The sequence below is a fragment of the Ammodytes marinus genome (genome assembly GCF_949987685.1).
Source record: "Ammodytes marinus genome assembly, chromosome: 3".
In the NCBI taxonomy this organism is placed as follows: domain Eukaryota; kingdom Metazoa; phylum Chordata; class Actinopteri; order Uranoscopiformes; family Ammodytidae; genus Ammodytes; species Ammodytes marinus.
The window spans coordinates 24,914,691-24,934,654 of record NC_137232.1 but is presented as its reverse complement, the minus strand read 5'-3'; the positions used below and the strand labels follow the sequence as shown (position 1 = coordinate 24,934,654).

At 40.0% G+C, this 19,964-nt stretch overlaps 1 protein-coding gene across 1 annotated transcript in view; it reads left to right on the top strand.

Annotated features, from left to right (window-relative positions):
• Nucleotides 1–2,383: 2,383 nt before the first annotated feature.
• The window catches only part of tlcd2 (TLC domain containing 2), a 30,305-nt gene continuing 12,724 nt past the window's right edge, over nt 2,384–19,964 (top strand). The window contains exons 1-3 of the mRNA XM_080025307.1: nt 2,384–2,907; nt 3,300–3,382; nt 6,179–6,261. Of these exons, the coding sequence (XP_079881433.1) occupies nt 2,729–2,907; nt 3,300–3,382; nt 6,179–6,261 (345 nt within the window). The 5' untranslated portion in view covers nt 2,384–2,728. The remainder of the gene's footprint in view (nt 2,908–3,299; nt 3,383–6,178; nt 6,262–19,964) is intronic.

Here is a 19,964-nt window from a genome sequence, read left to right as displayed (position 1 = left end):
CTAACATCATAACAGTGTCTACTGATTGGTTGAATCTTGTTGTCAGGCAGATTTCAGAGTCCGTCCTCTGTTCTCTGACCGAAACCAGACCATGGATGTCGTCCTCCCCCAGCCTGGAGAAAGTTACCAAGTCTTTGTTCTACCTTAGGAATGTTGCTTATCAGTTGAAGAATCAGCTTCAGTTTTATGGCTTAGTGTCTTACTATTGGTCTCAAGCACCCAGACTGGAGAGAGAGCTTAAAATGTGAAGAATATACACTTATTTAAATGACTATATATTGGTAAATTTCAGTTAAAGAGGGGGGGGCATATTTATCATTAAAATCAGATTTATTTTTCTAACAGAATCGATCGTATACTTTTCCTACTCAACCGCCCCACAATGCACTGGGTCAATTCTACCCGCCCAGGAAAATGAAATATTTTCGAGCAAGTTGCTAGGCAACAACATTGTTTGGGGTTCCGCGATCTGACAACTGTACGTGCAGTCATTCATACACTCTTACAATAGATAAGAGATGAAGATAAATACCTAACAACATTAGAGTCACTAAGTGAAATGAGTGTTGTGAGTCTGATAGTGGAGAGAGATCAGAACAGATCGCTGTACCACACACCGCGGCTCGTCCAGCTCAACTCACAGACAGCTGAGTGCTGATGAGCCGGATAGAGAGCGTCGGAGGGATCCTCCGCCTCAAAACATCATTATTATAAAACAAGAGGTCTAAAACACAGATGATGAACACAGGACTGTAAAAATCTAGTTCAATATCTAACCTGTAGAGGGCGGTTATAAGCTTAACAGTGTCTAAACTGCCTGAATCTTATAAGAAGAAGAAGAAATTCTTCATTGCTTGAGTATACTTCAACTGAGAACGTTTTAGACGCAGCTCGCATACACAATCGATCTTTGAGTAGAGAGTATGCAGTATATAGATGGTGAGTATGTAGGATGTAGGACTCTAGTATGGCAGTTCAGACACGGCCTATGGCTTGAAAAGGGCAGCGCGGTTTCCCCCCATCTTTTTTTTAAGGGTGAATTAGAATACCAAACCATATAATACATTAAGCGCTTGATTAAGAAGATACTACAACTCCGTGCTTACACTCTTATATTTAGATGTGAAATAAACTACTATCCCCATTAATAAATTGTGGTTTATCAACGAATGAGGATGCAATGTTGCCTTAAAGGGCTCTTTGTAAAAAGCAGCTTCCTTGATCAGACAGTTAGCCTACATTTTATAGTAGGCTACGCTATTCTAGCTAACAAGCACCGACAATACAACTAGAACTCCCCATCTTTGTAAGTAGCCTACATTAAGCCATTGGTTGCTGGCTCCAAAACAAAGTCAATCTCTCCAGTCCGTTATTGAACCACAATTTGTCTGTTTGTCTGTTTCTTCTAGTGAACATTGAAAGTGGTTATGAACATGGGATAGGTTAATTGAAAGGGTTACTGGCTGATAGAAAGGTAGGCTAATTGTTTTGATAGTGTGTAAGTATGCTTGATTAACAGGTATTTGAGGCTTTTACACTTGATGGCTGGAAAACACTTATTCAATCTGTCAAAAAAAAACACTGGCAAACTAACATGTTCATGTCAATGATTTGCTTTTAATTTAGTAAATAATACTCTGGGTCTTTCAGGACATAGGCCTACCACCACTAGGCTTCTTACTAAGCATATAGCAATGCGTTGGTAAGTAATGCATAACCTTTAGGCTGGGTATATATTTATAAAAAAAGTTTGTATACTGGAGATTATTTAGGCCTACCATAACTGAAAACTATACTTTTTTCAATGCCTTAGGCTACTTCGTGAAAAACAACATTTATTTTACGAACTGCCTGATCAAAAAATAAATACATCTCACAAGATATAGCAGCAGTTGCCACACAGATAGAATATCTCTTATTGTGTGCAGACTTGAAAGTCACTGTATGCTTTAAAAGTACCAATAGTAGTAGTAGGCTATTAAATCATCAGAACAACTATTTTCATCGTCAATAGTTCACCAAATTTGGTTTGGTGATAAGCCTATCAGCATTCAGCACAAATCCTGTAGGCCGATAATTTCTTGTTGTTAATAGAAAATTGTAAGGTTCGTTATTTTTACATTGCATTGTATCTCTTTATAAGTCCATGCATTGTATGCATATATAGTAGGCTATTATAAAGATTGTATGATGTGTGGTATTTGGAGGGTTGATTACGTGCCTTCAATCTGAATTTTCCGACAGCCCTTGGACGTAACACAACACATGAAACGTGCTCTATAGCCTCGCCCCTTTATAGTAGGGCGGGGAGCAGCCGTTTGGTTGTTGATGTCAGAAAGTTACACAAGCGAGGAATGAGGTTTTACAACAAGGACAATTTCATAACTGTAAAAGAAGCTTCTCGCATATATTCACTATTCTCCGTTACCGGTCGCACCTGTAGCCACAGAGCGTTTCTTTATCGCAAACAAGTCACTCCGTTTATTTAACAGACCGTTCACGCCTTCTTCCTCCGAACAATAAGCATGAAAGAGGGCTTTTCTGAATGACGAGTGAACAGAAACGATTGGGAATACACCGTGTTAATGTGATTGTGTCAGTCGTCGCCAACAAATTGCTCACCGCCGTACGTCTGCCTGGGGCACAGCCGTATTCTTCGCTGCGTTATCCCGCTTACATTGGGGACAATTGTGGAATTAGTTTTAGCTCTTGAACAAATATTTCAACTATGGAGTTGAGCTCAGTTATTTTAACCACAGGAAGCTCCGTCGGATTCTTCAGACTTGTCAACGCCGGGGTCAGCAAACTCCCCATCCCTGAATCTGCCTGTAGAAATGCATGGAAATGGCGAAATATCTCAACATCCATGGTGCACAGTTTTATCACTGCGATATGGGCACTACTCTGGTAAGTTGAACCGAAAAAATAACACTTTTATTCAGTGCGTAAAGATATCTCCAGCTTGCAAGCATGGTAAATGGATGCTGAATTTGGCGCGGTTGCATTCAAAATTGCTATAAATAGGCTATATTTTGACTTTATTTTATATGATTTTCTTTGACTGAAAGTCAAACCACTTCAGATCTTATTCGAGTATTCATAACCTCACGGGGAATATACCCCAGGCCTATATAAAAAACATAGCCTATATATAAAAAGGTGTGGTAGGCTAATGGCACTAATTATCTAAATTAAAATTAGTCCCACTGAATTAATTGCAAGATATAGTTTTACTATAAAGTTCCACAATATTTTGTTTTCCTTTGATATGCTTTGTCTGAACTTGTGTATATTTTCAGCTTCTTCTTTCAACCAGAGATGGCTGAGGATTTGATAAAAACTCACTCTGTGTTTTCCCATGCTTTGGTGTCATTGTCGATTGGTGAGTAGTCTGTCTGCACTTCTACAGTGTTCAGTGCTTCATAAAAAATTGTGTCCTTGGCTGAATGGGCTGGTGGTGGTGTTGGTTGATGGAAGGGCTAGAGAGGGAGTGCAACCAAAGGTGCTGCAATCTTGATGGAAAGTGAGGAAGTGGCACTATCCATTCCACATGGTGTCGGAGTAATTTGAGGTCAAATAGTTTGTATGTTAATTCAAACATTGATTTCAATCGACTAATTCAGATCTTAATTTTGAAAAGTATGAATTTGTTCAATCAGTGGGATCAAAGAGAACATATAAATAATTGAATGTCAATACGTTTCCTTTGTAGCTGTATAATGAGTGAGTTGTACAGTCTTTGCCTAGTGTGAAGAAAATATGCAATTAATGTCTATAAGACTTGGACAGACATGGTAAACTGAGCCTTTGCACATCAGATCCACTCTGTATGCTCAATTAATTAGTCTCAGAGTCACAGAACCTTGGTGCTTTCTGGATGATCAACCAACCCGCGTTCATACCAGTTTAAACTTTAAGCGGCACACAAGTTCCACTGCCATTTTTCATGTTCTTGCGCTTTCTGATGCTGCTCTATAACTTCTTCAGGAAGTTGGTTGATGCCCAAATTGCCATCATGCGTTTACTTTCCTCTGAAGACCACTGCAAGTTTCTCTTTTCTGCTGCCTTCGTCTCCTTCCTTCTTCTTCTTCGTGTTTTCACATGTTATATACGCCCGTCGATGAAGTCACGGTTCGCAAGAAAAAACAACTACATTTTGTTTCAGCTTAGAACCAACTTTTCAGGTTTGGAACCGATTTATTTTGGTCTGAAAAATCCCGCCTGTTTAAAATTTGGTTCGAGAACCGAATGTTAAAGCCCCTAATGTAGGCTACTGTGAAATTTAGCGTATACTCTAAACCACATTTGACACTTACAGACTTCTTGCAGATTTTGCTTAATGTCAGTAAGATTTGTCAAACCCAAATGTTCATGCTACCCACATTCTTAAAATAGCAACTCACCCTGTTTTTGCTTTTTCTCATTAATCCTGAAAGTGTTCTAGAGCAACAAGTAGCACGTGAGCTCTCTTAAAACTATACATTTATTGGAGCTGGCAATAAGGGTTCCCTAAGGATTCCCAGGATGTTTGTCATTCTTTTAGGAAGCCCAGCCCTGCAAGCTGGCAAAGCTTTGAGCAGTGTCAGTGTGTAAAGATCAATGGAGGGCATTATTATCAGTTCCAGGCACCAGGCGTAACCCCGTACAGTCTTGTGACATCACGAAGACAGCAACCATGCAAAAAGTTGGTTAATTTATGCGGACATCCATATCAGATGCCAGTGCTTACAGAAAGAGGAGTCATCCCCGCAAAAACAAGTGGAGTGCTTCTACCAAACCCTCCCATCCGAAATGTGGTGTGATTCTGAGGCTTCATAAGGTTTAGTGAGGAGTTTTGTACACCAGATTTGTGCATTCAGCCTGGCTCGCTGTGATACCACGCTGCAAACCTCGCGGTGACATACCATAAATAATTCTCCACTTGCTGAATGAAGACCTTGTCCATTACCCAGAACAATGTCTTTCAGAGGAATCAACTAAGGTTTATGTTTTTATTGGAGTGCTACTATTTCCATGTACCTCCTTTCTGCAATTCATTCTTCATGTTGATATGAATAACAATTTAATAGAATACATCTATCTCTACATGTGGTGTTTTTCATCAAAAGAATAGTGATAGTATGTGCCTCAGTGTAATATGTTTACATGACACAGAAACTTTGCCAGTTTCAGAGTAAGCCAGGTTTCTTAATCAGGTTCCTCATACATACTACTTAACTGTGTCATGGTTTGTATCAGCCTGAAATTCTGGTTGTTTGAGAACTGGTTTAAGAAAGGAATTTCCCATTCATGTAAACATGCCAGTTATACTGACTATAGAGAATCTTGAATGCAAAACAAAAACATTTATTACTATGGATGATTGCTTCAGAAACCTATTTTTTTTTAATTGTTCAGGCTTTTTTTGGTAAGACAATACATTACCTATACAGAGCACAGGCTTCACATTGTGATCATGCCTGTGTTGCATAAAGAGAAACACTCAAGGAAGATTTGTCAGGCGGAATTAACCATTACAAAAACAAAAGGGCAAGAAAAGTGATTTAAGGTCATTGATTTAAGGGGTTGCTTGCTCCAATGTGCTGTTAATGTTAACATTTGACCTAAACTCAAACTTTTGTTTAAACAAAAGCTATTGTTGAAAAGAGTACATTGGCCATGATTTTACCCTGTCCATTGTCAAAACACTTACGAAACATTATAAACTGTTGAGATCAGACAATGCAAACAAACCAATCGAGTTCTTGATGGCTATCTTTTAATTATATTTTTTGATAAACCCAAAGATGTCACCAAATCGACATATGGGTCCTGTTGGCAAATTTCAAACATAATGAGGTAAATTCTAGTCTCACTAAAGCCCTGAGCTCCCGCACACCCCTTCGTCCCCGTCCTTAACACTTCATTATTTTTTCCAGCATTCTGAATAGCTGTCTCCATGGATACGGCTGGTAGCGGGGAAGGGGTGGGGAGGGGTGGATATGAATAGCCCCTCTCCAAGACAGATCTTGTTTTCCATCTCTGTCGTCACTGAAGCAGGGTCCCCCCAACAGGCATGCTTGATATGTTCAAAGCTTCTCTTGTCAAAAGAATCTGCCTTGTTTTGGTTGATTCAATAAATTGCTGAAAGGTGGCAGTAATGGTATTAACATTTTCTAAATGCTGTATATCCCCACAGGTTACTTCATCCATGACTTCCTCGACATGGTTTTCAACCAGAAGCTTAGTCAGTCCTGGGAGCTTCTCTTTCATCACTTGGTGGTATGTCTTTCAAACATTACAGTCACAGTTAAAAATACATTCTGGTCCACAATTTTTTATTTTGGCCAAAGATATTTCACCTTGACTGTTATTGATATTTAGATATCTAACCATTGTTCCTGCATAAGAAAGTATCTACCTTTACTTAACCTCCCCAGTGAATGCAATATGTAGTAGGTACTGCACTGACAAATCTTGCACCAAAACCCAATGACACCTGTCAGAAGCACAAACATGGTAAAAGTCAAAATACTCATCTGGAGGGAGGAGGAAGGGAGGGAGGAGAAAAGAGACAATCGTTCCAATGTGTTGCACCCCTCCCCGCCAAGCATTCAAACGTATTTCAGGCCTAACCAGCTTTGGTATGTAGTGTCTTCACCCGGCACATTTAGGGGCACTTTACGCGGTGAAAACGTGACAGTTTTCCCGTTTTTGGTTTTAAAAAAAACCCTGTTCAGACACAATTTATCTGACATCTTCACTCGTACACATGTTTTCAGAGGAAACGGGACGAAATCGCTGTTGTAAGCATGCAAGCCAATAGTCAGCGGTGACACTTAGCCTAGTAGATAGCTTTTTTTTCCGCGTTTGCACCGTTTCGTGTTGTCGTGTAAAGTGCCCCTTAGTCTCTTGCTATATTTTTAACCACACAACTGTTTCTAGTAGATTCCCATTGATACCAGTCATCTTCATGACATGGTGACCCTCAGCAGACTGGCCTGACGGGATATTTTCTAGAGGGAAGAACAGGTCAGAACAGTTAACCCTCCCCTTTCCTGGTTTTAAACACTGGAAAATAGATAATGATGTGACCTGATGTGGCAATATGGAACTACATCCTGTTGTGAATGTTTTCTCTATGCCCATGGCTGCATGACATACATCCAAGACCTTGCTGATATTGAGTATTTTTTTTTGTTGTCAAGCACACGTCATTTCATTATAGTATAGTGTATTACTCACCTCAGAAAGGTTTTTTTATTGAACTTTTTATTGGAAATGTCTCTGATAGGATAAGAGTCTACATATACTTTACATCAGCCTCTATTGATGGGTGGGTTAATGCAGAGATTGCAGACACATTTTTGTTGTCTCATATGTTTTTTAATTGATGGATTAGATATTTCTTCTGTTTTCTCAGAATACCTGGCTATGCTTTTACTCTTACATTGTTACTAATTTTGTGGCTTGTCTTAGCATGCTTTCCAGTTTATAGTTCATTAGCTCGCCAATTAAACATTATCTTCAATGGAACACCAAATTATAGATTTGCTGTGAATAGAGGTCTTTTTCTCAAGTCAAATGGTAATGTCCTCACTACCCACAATTTTTTGCAGTTGCATAGAAATAAAACTAGGTTTGTGTAGTGATGGACCTTTGTTTTTAAACAAGGTTAAGGCTCACTTTGTCAATTTTTGCTAAGTGAGAGGTTGTAAACAGGTGTTCTTGTGGTGGAAATATTATGAGTCATTCTTTATTAATTGTGGGAAACATCACCTGTTTGTTTGTTTGTTTGTTTGTTTGTTTGTTTGTTTGTTTGTTTGTTTGTTGCAAAGACTGAACAATGTTTGAGAGAAGCTGGCCAGATCTCCTTTTTCTGAAAGTCGTGGAATCCTTGTGAATGGATTGTTTGGCCAGACCAGCTAGCTTTAGATTGTCACTGTGGGAGGGATGGATACTTGGCTTTCTGTGTTTCCCAGCAAGCTATCTCTTTTCTGTTTCCCTATTGTATGATCATCAAGACATTTATTAATTCTTTTATAGGATGTTTGCAACCTGATTTCTCCATCATAATGTTTCTTACTGAATGAACATCCACAGTCAAGTCACATGCAATCTGGTCCCATTCTTTTGTATTTTGTTGGCTTTTCTTCTCTATTCTTGCACATGTTTTAAACAGGTTTTTTTTTGTGCTAGAGCTTCATGAAATGTTGAAAAATAAGAAAACCTAGTCTGGACTTGATTTGCAAATATAAGTGGTTTCTCATCTTTTTAAGTCCAAGTAGTTCTCCCAGTGGGTGTAGCATTGAACCAGGACCAGCTGGTTGTACAGTGAGGAGCAGGAGTTATTAATCTCCTCCTCATATTGGCAGCTGACAGATTAATCTTTTCCTTTTCTCAAAATTCTTACTTACAATCTACCTTTGCCTGGACACATGAAATGTCAATTACATATGCAAATAAAAAATTGTATAGATAGGGATATGGTTGAACAAACAAACCCCTTTTGAGTCAGATGGAAACAACAACTTGACATTAATCAAACAAACAAAGAAACAAGCTGGTTAATATGACTGGAAAATCTGGACAGAACATATAGAGGAAAAATCTAAGAAAAAACCCAGTCAACAGTTGACAAACTGATTTATTATTATACGTTGATTCAGGCATGCTGACATATTTGAGCCATTAAACCACATAACCAAATTAGTTTGTGAATTATGAGGGTGGTAGGTGGTTTGTCGTATGGAAGACGTGTAATTGTAGTATTTATTCAAAATATTTTAAATTATATTTATATTTAGCAGTTGTGATTAGACCTGTCGCACACCTTTCTAAATGTAGATACATAATATTCTAGTGTATTGTAAAGTACAAAATAAATAAATAAAAGGTCAACGTTAATGGCAGTAACAAATTAGCAACTCAGTTTACATTTTGATAATCCAGCCTTAAAATGTCATTACCCTGACAGTTCCAAACTACACGATGGCTCTGAGGGAAGAAGCAAACTTTAAATAAATATGATAAATACATTTGAAATGGCTAAAAGAGTTTTAACATCATTGGGCAGGTGACATAATACGCTTTATGTCACCTGCCCAAGGCTGTTAAAACTCTCTTGTATCTACACTCAACAAAAATATAAACGCAACACTTTTGTTTTTGCTCCCATTTTTCATGAGATGGACTTAAAGATCTAAAATGCATTCCAGATACACAATATTACCATTTCTCTCAAACATTGTTCACAAATCTGTCTAAATGTGTGATAGTGAGCACTTCTGCTTTGCTGAGATAATCCATCCCACCTCACAGGTGTGCCACATCAAGATGCTGATCTGACATCATGATTAGTGCACAGGTGTGCCTTAGACTGTCCACAATAAAAGGCCACCCTGGTTGAATTTTTCTGTATCAGTTTTAGATATCTGGATTTGATTTGTAAATTTGTCCTTTATTACGCCACACATATTTACTCAAGCTTGCTTCACCTTGATGTAACCATCCCCCCAATAATTTTTTTTTTTTACCGATTTTAAAGGTGCTGTAAGCGGAATTGTTCTTTTAGCTAACTTCCTACTGCAGTTGGCAGTCCCCTCACTCATCCCTACGTCACCACATTAATGCACTGCGGTCTTCAAACAAAAACAGACATTGGGAAGGATTTTTACCTGCTCCGCCATTGTAGGTCAGGGTTCGACATAACGTATAGCCCGATGGCCCGGGGCCAGTAAAATCATATGCAGGGCAAATTGATTGGCCAGTCACTGTCCCGCCCGGGCCAGTGACTGGCCAATCACAGTTCAGTATCTTTTTGTAGACTACATCATGGTTCATTGAAATGCGCGTTGAGAGTCGGAATGAAATCTACTAGGCTAAGACTCAATATAATAAACCTAATATAAAATATATTTTTTAATGAAAGGCCAGTGGTCAACCGATGCGTGGGCGTTTTGACAGGCGGAGCAACAAGCGGGTGCACTCTCGCTCCGTTGGCAGAGCTGCCTACCGTCCGCCTGCGAGTCGACAAATTAATCGACTTGCTTTGCCCCCTTTCTTTCTTCCCACAGCAGAGGTTGAGGTGCAGAAAATGATAACTGCGCTTTTCCTTTATCTGCCGCCGTAATGTTACAGTATTTGCATCCAAGCCCCAATGGTAATACAAATGAGAGGCGTTATTTAAACGCTGTGAATGCGTCTCCGGTGATTGTGTCGGTTGTAGACAGAAACGAACGGAGGGACTCGGCTCACTGTACAGTTCCTATAGTCGCGCAGTTTGGCACTGTGTTTTCAGGCTCGAGACATTCAATCAGATCGCGGAAGTCTTTCCCATTGAAATCGCTAACGGGGAGCATATCCCCGGTTATTATTTTAGCCACAAACCACAGTTCATCTGCGCGGCGGCTCACTCGCTGGCGAGATCACACGGTGACACGCTGCTGTGATCGGACGAAGGCATTGTGTGTTTCTAAGGTGATTTAACGTCATCGTCTTAGACGAGCGTTTAACTTATGCTGCATATTTTGCATTGCATTGTTTTTTATCAATAGTTTGAAAAAATTGTCCCACACCGGACTCTTATGTGAAGCTGACACTTCATGGAGAAGTGACACTCCTGCAGCGCGCTCACGACCAGACGTGAACTCACATACACGGTGAAATATCCCATCAAAAAAACGGCATAACCCACTGATTTTCGGATTTCTATTCTATTTTTAAAGTCAACTTGAGCGCAAGTGGAAAACCGGTCATTCGGTCGACACATTCACATCCCTAATGCATATAGAGAAAGTAATAAAAACAGCCTACCACACCACAAAGAATGATCAGACCTTCATCTCTTATTTTTTTTTTTATGTTTGAACATGACTTCTGCAGGTGAACTATTCATTAAACTGCCCAAATTCAAGAATAAAAACAACCATCAAACTACTGGACCTTAAAATACTGGTCGACTCTTTCAACATACTTTCAGTTGTAGGCTTCTAATTCAATATGTTTGCCTGGTTTTATATTATGTGTATGAGCAATATCAACATTTCATATAATTAACTAAAAGAAAAATAACCAAATCTAAAGGGAATATCTATACTGTTACAGTATAGATATTCCCTTTAGATCTGGTTATCTTTCTTTATTTTTCTAATACAGGTATTATAATTATTGACACTAAATTATGAAGAACAAAAAAGTGTGTGCAGGGCCAGTGAAAATATACAAGGGGCCAGTAAAACTCGGATCCACTGGCCCAGTAGGAAAAAAAAGTTATGTTGAACCCTGTAGGTGCATAAACACTCACCCATCTGTCGCTCTGGCGTGCACCGGCAGTGAGACCATGAGTGAGACGGGTGTCGGTTTCTAGCGTTCTCTCTTGTGATTGGATATTAATTTCGGGATCCGTCGAAAAGTTTATTTGCCGATTACATGCAGAGCAGCTGACTGAGAGATCGGCTTTATGAAACGCGCACATTATGTAAGTGATCACTGTATGAATAAAGAGCAATTTAACACTTATATTAACATAAATAAATCGCTTACTTCACCTTTAAGTAAGATTCAGATTAGTCTACTTAATTGTCAGATTTACTGTAGTGTGTGTGTGTGTGTGTGTGTGTGTGTGTGTGTGTGTGTGTGTGTGTGTGTGTGTGTGTGTGTGTGTGTGTGTGTGTGTGTGTGTGTGTGTGTGTGTGTGTGTGTGTGTGTGTGTGTGTGTGTGTGTGTGTGTGTGTGTGTGTGTGTGTGTGTGTGTGTGTGTGTGTGTGTGTGTGTGTGTGTGTGTGTGTGTGTGTGTGTGTGTGTGTGTGTGTGTGTAACCCGGAAATTTGCCATGTGTAAAATTCAACCTCAGCCATATTTTTTTTCATGAACTTGTCTCAGTTTACAGACACGAAAAAGGATATTTGAAGGAGGAGCGTGAGGCGGTTTAACATAGCCAACAGGGAATGTCACTTTTAGTAGCAGGAACATACTGTATATGGTTTGTTGCTATGTTGTTACTGGTGTGACAACACATGTCACTGGAATGCCACGCTTGCCGTGGATCTACTTCTCCAACTCTGCAGAACCTGATTATCCTGTAAGTCTAATGGATAAATTCCCCTTTCTTTACTTTAGCTACTCATTCCCATAGCTGCTGGTGGTCTAAGTTTAATCTTGGTAAATTTTTGCATTGACAAGAACATTAACAAGAATGTTTTGTTTTAAGTGAGGTGTGAATGTTAAATAAAAGACCCCCCACACAAACATACAGCCTCTTCATATTTTATAGCTGCAGAATCTGTTTTTGCTAACTAGCCCATAGATCTATTTCTAGCCATCCACAACCTGTGAGCTCTGCCACTCCTTTTTGAGCCACAATTTGGTGTGACAAACCAAATGGAACAAGAGTTTTTCTTTTTTATATACTATATATTATTGTCAACACTGTGTTTTCCAACCATGACCTGATTAAATTTAGTTTTGCCATAATTCTAGCAACATATACACTTAGCTGAATGTGAAGGCCTCGCACGATGCAGAGACAACAACATCACCCCATATACAGAGGGTAGGCTGGTGACAGCCAATGCGATGTCAGAGAGAGAGACACACACATTTTTCAGTCTGTGTCAAAGCAGTCACTTCTTTTTAGAGGGAACCTCAGGAAGGTCCCCCCATTCTGTGTATATCCAGATAGGAGGACAGACATCTGGTCTCCACATGAACCTCAGGCTCCCAAGAGAGACTCGTGCGCATACACACACAACAAACCTCCAGCTTCCTGAGAAAGCTTCTGCAAATGTGTGCACCCCCTCAAAACATTTTTGGGCTGCAGCCCCTCTTCTTATATCACACACACTGCCTTGTTCCCAACACCCCCCCCCCTCCTTCTATGACTCTAAACATCTCTCCCATCCCCCCTCGTCCACCTACTCTCTGCAGCTTGTACCACCCCCTCACTTGGCTCCAAACCAATGAGAGCCTCAGCACTTGAGTAGTATTATATCGTTTTTTTTGTGCTCTTTCCCCCTCATGGTATGACGAATTTCATTGTCCATTCTTTTTCAACAGTTCACACTCATCCAAATCAATCATCTAAACAAAATTATATAATTGATTGATGCAGCCTCTTCTTTCTTTATTGACCATATACATGTTTTGTGAATCACCAATCAATGTGGACTATTAGGAGCTTGAACATTTCTGTGAACCTTTTAAGATGTGCACGTATGATCTGTCTTCACAAGTCAGGTAGATATTGCGGACATGATGTAAAATAGCAGCAAAGTATAAATTGAGATCAAGAATCATTAATCATGTATAACGTGTGAATATGTCCATTACCATTTTCATTTGAGAGAGCGAAAGCTTGGATAATGTATGTATATTCAAGCTGCGCTCTACTTCTTAGAAATAATGCATGCCTGTTGGGAATTAAAGTTATGAAATAGGATATACAGCTTGTGAATCGTGGATCATTAAAAACTGATGTTTTGAACTAGATGAACAGTTAAGAACATGTGTGGAAAAATACACTTGCAGTATACAGTATGTGTTAACCACATCACAGTGCTTAAAGCTGCTACGAGTAACATTTAAATATCTTTTAAACAGCCTCATGTTTCCTCTGATAATCATAAATTACCTTTAACAGCAAACGAGACCATCAGTGCAAAGAAAGACGTTTTTAAATAGTTTTTATTACTGCTTTTGGTCTGGTCGCACACCCAGTCCGATTTTCGTTTCGCTCATGCAGGCTCTATGGTCACATATCCATATTGGTCGCAGATTTCAGTGTGGCGCAGCAACGTGATTTGAGAAGCCTATCCCTCCAGGTGAGGGACGGGGAGCGGGAGCCTTGTTTGAGACAGTTATTTGTCGTCATAATGACTGATAACGGGGCTGAACCATCAAAGAACAAAATTAAAATGCAATGAAGAAAAGCTAAAAGGGAGAGTGATATAGGCTACGGGCGGGACGAGGGCGTTGCCAAGCAACGTGTATACAATTTCACGAGAGCGAAACTAGACTACAGTGTTTACTCCTAAATGAATGAGCGGTTGGTACTAACACAAAGTTTGCTTTGCTTCACCATCATCAGATAACCATTATCTGAAATAGTCATTATTTACATCAACAACACAAACACATTACCTCATCGTGATCCATACTAACTGCCGTCTCTCGTTCATTCGCTTTCTGTGAGGACACGTCTTTCAGCTCCGTGAGAGAGAGTAGTTAGGTGACACTGCTGCATCAACTCATTGCAATCAGGTGTGTGTGGCAGTGACTGGCATTAGTGGAGCCGAAAAGAGTCCACACACTTTCAACACACGGACATGCACTATATTGCGCCCTTCTCAGTTCACACTCGCACGCCTGTCACGCGCTAGTAAACAGCTTTGCGACAGCGGGCGTCGTAAAAATACTACCGCTTTTGTCCAAAGGGGACGCCAACGTGCCATCTTACTCGTAGTGGCTTTAACAAGGCTAAATATTGAGGAATTAAAGTTATCGGTTTGAAATAGAAATAAAGCATACAGATACAGGTATCCATCCCGAACAAATCAATCTAGTGTGAATAAGCCTAAAACTGTCTTCAGTCTAATGTTTGATGGCAGTTTTTACACACTCATACACACTTGCCATGCAGAAAAGCAGAGTATCTGCCGTTGGCATAACGACGAGGAATGCTGTTTGTAAAGGCATCCATCCATCATTGGTTTAGAAAACAGTCAATCGGAAAGCTGCTTGTCATTGCAAAAGCAAGGTGGGGCAAACTTAGAAACTGTGCATTTGTTCTGTGCCACACCTAATGGCCTACAACCAAAGCATACAAAAAGATATAGAACAAACTTGGCTGAGGTTGAGCTGCTGTGGGAATACCAGACTACGTGTAGCCTAGGCCTATATGATTCCAAAGGCAGCATGGGCTGGTGTGCAAACGTATCGGAGTGGATTGTATGAAAAACCTCACATTAAAAATTATTTATAATAAGCGGTGGTAACCATTTCAGTATTCTTTTCATCCTATTCTGTACATACAAAGTAGTTTTTTTTTGTCCTTTTGGTTTTCCTGAGGTTTCGTCCACTGTTTCCCTGTTAAAAGGTTTTTCAGGGGAGTTTAGCCTTATCGTAAATGAGGGTCCAAGGATAGAAGATCTAATGCCTCGTTTCCACCGAGTAGAGCGGGTCGGAGCGGAGCGGTTCGGTCCGCGTAGTTTGGCTTTTCATTTGCCAAAAGTTGGGTAGGGTACGGTTTAAGCGCACTTAACCGCTCTGAGCCGCTCCCGATCTCAGTACTCCTCCGTAGGGGTACTAGCCGCCTGACAGCGGGCCGAAACGGCGGAGCCGTCATTTGATTGGTTGAAATAATCATTTCCGCCATGTGTAGTCATCTCGGCAAGAGTGAAGAGAGTCTTGTGTATTGGCGAAAATGTGAGCACAGCAATGTTTATTGTGTGGTGTTTTTCCTCGTCAATAAATTAATCAGTTGGTTACACTGTGTCCCACTAGTCACTAGTACACTGTGTCCCACTAGTCACTTCACACAGTGCCTGAATACCTCAACTGAACATGATTCATCAAAAGAAAAGCCTATAAGCGGTCATAGAGCTTCATCATGATGTCCCATATGAAGATCAGGGAAAATAATCTCAATCTCTTCATAAAACAAAAATACACTTAATAATGAATACACATGCAATGCTTATTGATTATATTTGTCCAAGATAATTGTGTTTTGGGCACGTCCGGTGAATTTCTGACTCAATGTTTGTGACCTGAAGCAGCCCACTGTGCGGCTGTCAGCTGATTAGGAGTTAACTCATGTCGCATGATACAAGTTTTGACCTCTGTCCCTCAGTCCTCTAGATAAGTGTCTTCATATCCTTCCCTCCATTTTCTCTCTTAGACTTTGAGCTTTTGTAAGGCCCTCCCGTTTGCTCATCACTCCACTTGTGTTCTGCCAATGACCAGATGGTTTACATCTCTCTGTTGAGCTTACCATTAGTTACTTCTCTATCAATTTCACTTGGCCATTTCATATCCCTTCATGGCCGTGGATATTACGAGCAGCAAATACTCAATATATTCACACATAACTACCATCACATTGTATGTCAGCTGGAATTTAAATATCCGGCAGCACTGTTTGTCTGATTAAAATGTACATATAAACACACATTTTAGCATCTTTAGAATGCACACCATGTGGTGTCAACCACATGGCTAGTAATGGCTGCCAAAAGGATATTTTGTCAAACCTGTTACTGTCAAACCTGTTACTATTAACCCTTTCCCCGCCATGACCCCATGTTTATTGTGTGTCCAAACCAGAATAATTTATACAATACATAATTACAAATGTTATTTATATTAAGAATAGCATGTTTGTCCCTAAATATAGTGTCACTTCAAATACTTATTTAATACAAGTTGGTGTTGGTAACGCGATTGACAAAGCACATGTCCATGTTGATTATTTTAGGGAAATAAAAAATAAATAAAAATAGCCTGAGATGGCACCACATATTTTTCTTACAGGTAAGGGTCTACTTAAACCAAATTAGTCCTTAAACACAATAAAAATAATACTTTGAAAATCTGATTTTCAGAAAGGGTAATGGCACCTTTTCGTAGAATGACCCAGAAGACATGCTGATAGTGAAGGGGCTTTGTGAGCTGCTATTTTCCTGTTAGGCGTACTTCAAAATAAAAGTCGACTCACGTTTGTCCAGTGAAATGCTATCAATGTTTAGCCAGTGAAATGCTTTTACTGTGAAGCCGTAGCCTTAATGCTCCTTTTGTTGAACAGTAACTTAACCGCTGCGCGCTGAACTATGGATAGTGTTTTTTAATGTAGAGAGAGCCGTGTCCCTGGCATATAGAAGCTACACACGTTTATTTGGCTAGAAAAACTGGCAGAGCACAAATCTTTCCCCAGACAAAGTGGCCGGTGGTCTCAATAACTTACTAATCGCTTAGACTAAATTGGCGAGTGTTATATTTGAGCCCTGCACGACACTCTCCGCTGATCACAGTGATGGTACCGCGGAGACACCGTGCATGTTATGTTGTCTTCTAACTTTATAACTCGCGTGTGGGTATTTTGACAGCAAATGTTATAGACTATGCATAGCCTACGTGACGTCAGCGCAGAGCGAAATATGATTAGGGGGGCCCTCTCCAATGTTAGCGCTGCTGAAACTATAGATCTTTGTTAAATATCATTTACACACCCAGTGTTTTCCGCTAGTGCCTCCACTGTGCGGCTGTGCGAAAATATTAGACAGCCGAGATTCAGACCCTCCTAGAGGGGTCCGGGGGTATGCCCCCCGGGAGATTTTTTTAACCTTTTTTAAAGTGAAATGCATGAATCTGGTGCACTTTGAGAGGAAAATTAAGAGGCTAAATCTGAGAAATTTTGTGTGAACAAATAATTTGGAGACACTGGGTCAGATGAATTAGAAGCTATTGAAGAAGGACACATGGATTTTCCATAAAAATATTAATATAAAATAAAATATTATGGGTTGGGCTTGGAGCTCTTTTTCTTTTATGGGACATATTTCTCTGTAATATAGTGAATGCATTTAAATGCAGTGTGAGGAACGAAGCAGAAGAACTCTGTTGTCCAGCTACTGTATCTTTTTTTACACAGACAAGGCTGACATAGGCTATAGACTATACACAGTGCATGGGCAACTGAGGGCAGCCCCATTTCCAATTGTTTTTAAATAAACTCAATACACACTGTGCATGGATGTGAACGTGACATGATCAGATAATTTCGGATTTCCTCCCAGATGAACTGATTACATTTTTAGGCTATTAATTATCTAGACCAAAACATTTTATTCCTTTTTTTGTATGATAACTCACATTTGCATAGTGTGATGTTAATATCAAACACACAACTAAAAAAAGTAAAAAAAAAAAAATATATATATTTTTTTTTTTTTTAGGGGGCCCCTCAGGCAGTCGGGGGCCCTAAGCGGCCGCTTAGTTCGCTTATGCCTCGGGCCGGCTCTGCGTCAGCGTTACCAGGGGAAATGGTTTCGGTGTTTACAAGAAACCAAAACCGTTGTTTTCCAAAAAATCCTCCCTTGGAGGTGATCTCAAAAACCTGCGGTTTCATGCCTGCGTTTGCTGTTTTCATGTAAATGATATGGTGCGAGAATATTTTCGCGTATGCACCGTTTCGTGTTGTCGTGTAAAGTGTATGTGTGACAGGGAGGGGAGACATGCCAAGTTTTATTTCAAATAAGCAAGGATAAACAATGGGATTTTATGTGTGCTGCTGAGTGCTGACTCAGTTTTGTAAGAAGTGTATGGTTGTGTGAGAAATGCATGTGTTCGGATCAGCAGAAATGTCCAACATATGGAAACTTGATCATCTTTAGCCTCTGAGAGACAATGGAAACTGGGCTGGTTGGTCTGCTAGAGGCTTTACAGGCCACATCAGGGTAATGACAAACAACTTTGACAGCAAACTCCTGAAAATCCTGCTGGCAGAGAGAGAAGGACGTTACACTTCAAACTTTTATGATACTCACACATTCAGACCACCTCCACCTCCAGACTTATACAGTATATGAAATAATTAGCTGGGCAACCACTCATCACATTTTGTGGTTCATGGCTGTAGCATTTTAGCCTACATGTACAAATGGCCAGTGGCTAAACTTAAACTAGAATAATGCTCCTGTGATATTCGGTTGTATGTCCAATTATTAAAGAAACAGCCATGCAAATGTCTTTAAGCCTTGTGCATGCTTGCCCATCTGCAGCCAAGGGACACGTTACAGCTTTAAAAAACAACATAGCTTTACTATGTTGTTTACGCTTCACATCTCATGATGATCACAGACCAGAATACTCAGTGTTTGCACAAAATAATACGTAACGGTATGGCCAAGGACGCAATACCACATAAAACAATTTGATAAACCGAAAAGATCTGCATCTTTTTCTGTTTACTTTTACATGACATGGTAAGCAGCCATTTCGCCTCAGCTGATTACATTCTTTGTGATCATGTGATAGGCTCAACTTTTATCTTTTATTCACTTTGTCAAGCCCTGGGATTCTTGCCTTCTTCTGAATGATGATTGCCATATAGAGGCTCAATTAAGAAGCACAAATCAATACTAGCCACCTCTACACAAACTTTGTAATCGTGTGAACTTTATCCAACTTTTTGGTTGACCTATGGTCAGTGTTGCTGTTTCCTTTTGATGTTAACAGTTAGGGTTCGTTATGAAGTAGTTTTTTATATCAGATGTTCCTAGCCTTGGTTGGTGCTTGCGTACCATCTTTCCAACCAGTCCCACCCCTCCCCCCCTGAAAGAGGGATGAGAAGGTCCCTCACCAGGGTGCAGAGAATGTCTAATTGAGCCCACAGGGCAAAAATGCAAGCAACAAACACCCACACCGCTTGTTTTTCTGCTCTTAGCTAGCATTTTAAATGTGTGGCCCTAACACTGGGTGAGATTTAACTAGGGAAGCCTTTTACTAAGAAATTGTGGTGCTAATGCTAGATGCTGAAAGGCTGAGCCTAAACTGGATTCCTGGCTTGTGACCAAACAGCTCAAGGAGTATGAAGACTTAGAAAAATGGGAAAGGGTGTAATTAATATAGATGGGATTAAATATTTGAATAATGCCTAGTATGGGTGAAAGATGTGGAATATTTTAGGAGTTTAAATGTAGGTTCTAACTGTGTATATATAAGTTGAACATTTTCAATGCTTCATGAAGTGTGAATATACACTCACCGGCCACTTTATTAGGTACAGCGGTTCATTTTCTTGTTAACACATATAACTAATCAGCCAATCACATGTCAGCAACTCAATGCATTTAGGCATGTAGACCTGGACGTGACAACTTATTGAGGTTGAAACCGAGCAACAGAATGGGGAAGAAAGAGGTTTTAAGTGACTTTGAACATGGCAATGTTGAGGGTGCCTGGAGGGCTGGTATGAGTATTTCAGAAAC